Source organism: Microtus pennsylvanicus, chromosome X (genome assembly GCF_037038515.1).
Source record: "Microtus pennsylvanicus isolate mMicPen1 chromosome X, mMicPen1.hap1, whole genome shotgun sequence".
In the NCBI taxonomy this organism is placed as follows: domain Eukaryota; kingdom Metazoa; phylum Chordata; class Mammalia; order Rodentia; family Cricetidae; genus Microtus; species Microtus pennsylvanicus.
Window position 1 is genome coordinate 61,098,638 of NC_134601.1, and position 2,798 is coordinate 61,101,435.

The 2,798-nt window shown below is 37.5% G+C and overlaps 1 protein-coding gene across 1 annotated transcript; it reads right to left on the bottom strand.

Annotated features, from left to right (window-relative positions):
• Positions 1-1,294: 1,294 nt before the first annotated feature.
• Positions 1,295-2,200, bottom strand: LOC142840360 (olfactory receptor 10A4-like). The gene has a single exon (XM_075956918.1). It carries the CDS (start codon positions 2,198-2,200, stop codon positions 1,295-1,297), a length of 906 nt encoding a protein of 301 aa, XP_075813033.1.
• Positions 2,201-2,798: the final 598 nt, after the last annotated feature.

The window sequence follows — 2,798 nt, forward strand, 5'->3', positions numbered from 1 at the left end:
TAAAATTGGGTTGATCCACATATTTTCCTTTAAGTTATTAATCAGGGAAACCAGTTATTTAACCAAGAGACCATAGGTATCACCAAATCCCCCTTTTAATAGCTCTACAATTAAGTGTTTGTATGGGAACGTCCTTCTGTATATGTGTTGCTTTTATTGGTTAATGAATAAAGAATCTTCTTGGGCCAAGACAGGGCAGAAGAGAGGTAGGCAGGAAAACTAAACTGAACACTGGGAGAAAGAAGGCGGAATCAAGGAGAAGCCATGTAGCCTATGCCAGAGACAGATGCCCTGAAACCTTGCCGGTGAGGCACAGCCACAAGGTGATACACAGATGAACAGAAATGGGTTAATTCTAGATATAAGGCTAAGTGAGAAATACGCTTAAGCTATTGGGCAAACAGTATTACAAATAATATAGTTTCTGTGTGATTATTTCAGAACTGAGCAGTTGGGATTCAATGAATAGCATTACTACAACAAAGAATAAATATTTTAAATTCATCTTTTGTTTTGGGTTTATTTGGGGGAGAAAATCTCTCTATGTTCTCCTGGATGTCCTGGAGCTCATTAACTAGACCAAGCTGATGTTGAACTCACAGAGATCCATCTACCTCTGCCTCCCAAGCCCTGGAATTAAAGGTGCGCACCACTATAACCAGCATTAATTTATCTTTTTTGCACATATGATGCCATTAATATATAATATTTAATAACTAAATATATTACATATAATATATTGTGAAGAGCTCTATACATAAAGCATACAGAGCTGACTTTTTCTCAACTGTTGCTTATTTTTGGATATATTATAGTCGTATGTGTGCATGTCTTTAATTCATAGAGTCAGTCACATTACTTTACATCCTTTTGTGTGAATACTCCTGAAATAAATAACCAGAAATAATTTTAATCCTTGGGCATTTTCATCTCTTTCACTTATATTGTTGCTTTGAAGAGGATGACTGGAAATTCAATTACATTCCATTGTTTTCCTTCTTCTCTCATCTAAGCCATGTTCTCTAAAGAAGAATAATCTATAGCTTTGTCTTCCATTGTCCAAGGAAATTGTCTTGGATGCTTCAGAGTTTTGAGTTTTCCTCAGTTAATAAAAACTGAGTTTGATGCTAGGCAAGCTATGGGCTCAAATTCAAATTCTTGTATCAAAACTGTCTAGAAGGATAGTATTGACCTCTCCATTTGGTTGGCGTTTTCAGTATGCATCATGCATCAATACAATTTTCTAAATTTCTTTGAGCAGGTATGTATGTATGTATGTATGCATGCATGTATGTCATTGTACCAATTTTTTCAGAGCTACCTTCACATCCTTGTTCCTCAGGGTGTAAATGATAGGGTTGACAGCAGGTGTAAACACTGTGTACAGAAGAGAGAGCAACTTCAATACACCTTCATACTGAGGCATGGATGGGAAGCCATAAACAATGCCCAAGGTCCCATAATAGAGACTGACCACTGTCAGGTGGGATGAACAGGTAGAGAAAGCCCTCTGCTTCCCTGTGGTAGAAGGAATCCTTAGAATGGCACAAATGATGTGACTATAGGAAGCCAATGTCAGAAGGAAGGGAGCAAGGGCAAATAAAGAGGTACATATGAAAGAAGTCATTTCAGCCACTTGAGTATTAGTGCAGGCCAGTTTCATGATGGGCTTCAGATCACAGAAGAAGTGGTCAATCTCATTGGCAGAACAAAATGTTAAACGAAAAATGAAGATCATGAGCAGGATAGGTGCCAGAAATCCAGCCAACCAAGAGGCCACTGCTAGCTGGAAGCAACCCCAGAAGTCCATGATATTGGAGTAGTGAAGAGGGTTACAGATGGCTATATATCTATCATAAGACATTACAGCAAGGAAGAAGCATTCTGCTGCCACCAGGGAAGCAAAGAAATAAAACTGACAAGCACAGGCAAGGAAGGAGATAGGCACATGAGCTGACAACAACGTCCTCAGCATTATGGGCTCAATGGTTGTAGTGTAACCAATCTCCAGGAAAGAGAAGTGACCAAGAAAGAAATACATGGGTGTGTGAAGAGAGCAATCAGCGGATATCACAGTGAGAATTACAAAGTTACCTATGAGAGTCATCACATAAATGGTCAGAAATATCCCAAAAAGAACAAACTGAAGACCATGGAGATCCCCAAAACCCAAAAGGACAATTTCTGAAATTTGAGTCATATTTTCTTCTTCACTGATAGCCATGGTTTAGATCTAAATGGATAAAAAAATTTGAGAAAGAACAATTGATCAAACACTATTTTAGAAAAAGAAATCAAAGTGCTGAGAGATTTATCCATATCAAGCCTAATTGGCTTCTCCAGGATTCTGAAACCTAATGTGTTTGAGCACAGTCTCCAAGGAGCCATTTGAAAAGTTAATCCATGGCTTAAACTGCCCTGTGGTATTTAGAATCTGACTATGACCCATAGATATTCACATTTCCAAACATTTAATTGGGAAACAGGCCAAAATGTCCAATCCTTGGAGATCTTTGTTTTTTCTTTTCTTCCGCCTTTCATTTTTTAAACTCCTGTGGGTGGTGTTATCTTAGTCATCAATAATCTTAGTCATCAATAATCTTAGTCATTTGAATAAAATGAACGTTTTTTAAAAAATAATTCCTGCTTTATAAATTCCACACCAATTAGAGTATGTATATTGTGTTTCATCATAACAAAGGACATCTAGACCTTAAATTCTGTTTTGATAACAAGTCAGCAAAATCAGTAGAGGAGGAACAGAGGAGCAAAATTTAGGTACTGTCAATAGGGAAGCA

What these genes read in the sequence shown, in the direction of transcription:
- LOC142840360 (XM_075956918.1), bottom strand. Translation starts at nt 2,200, where the DNA reads ATGACTCAAATTTCAGAAATTGTCCTTTTGGGTTTTGGGGATCTCCAT.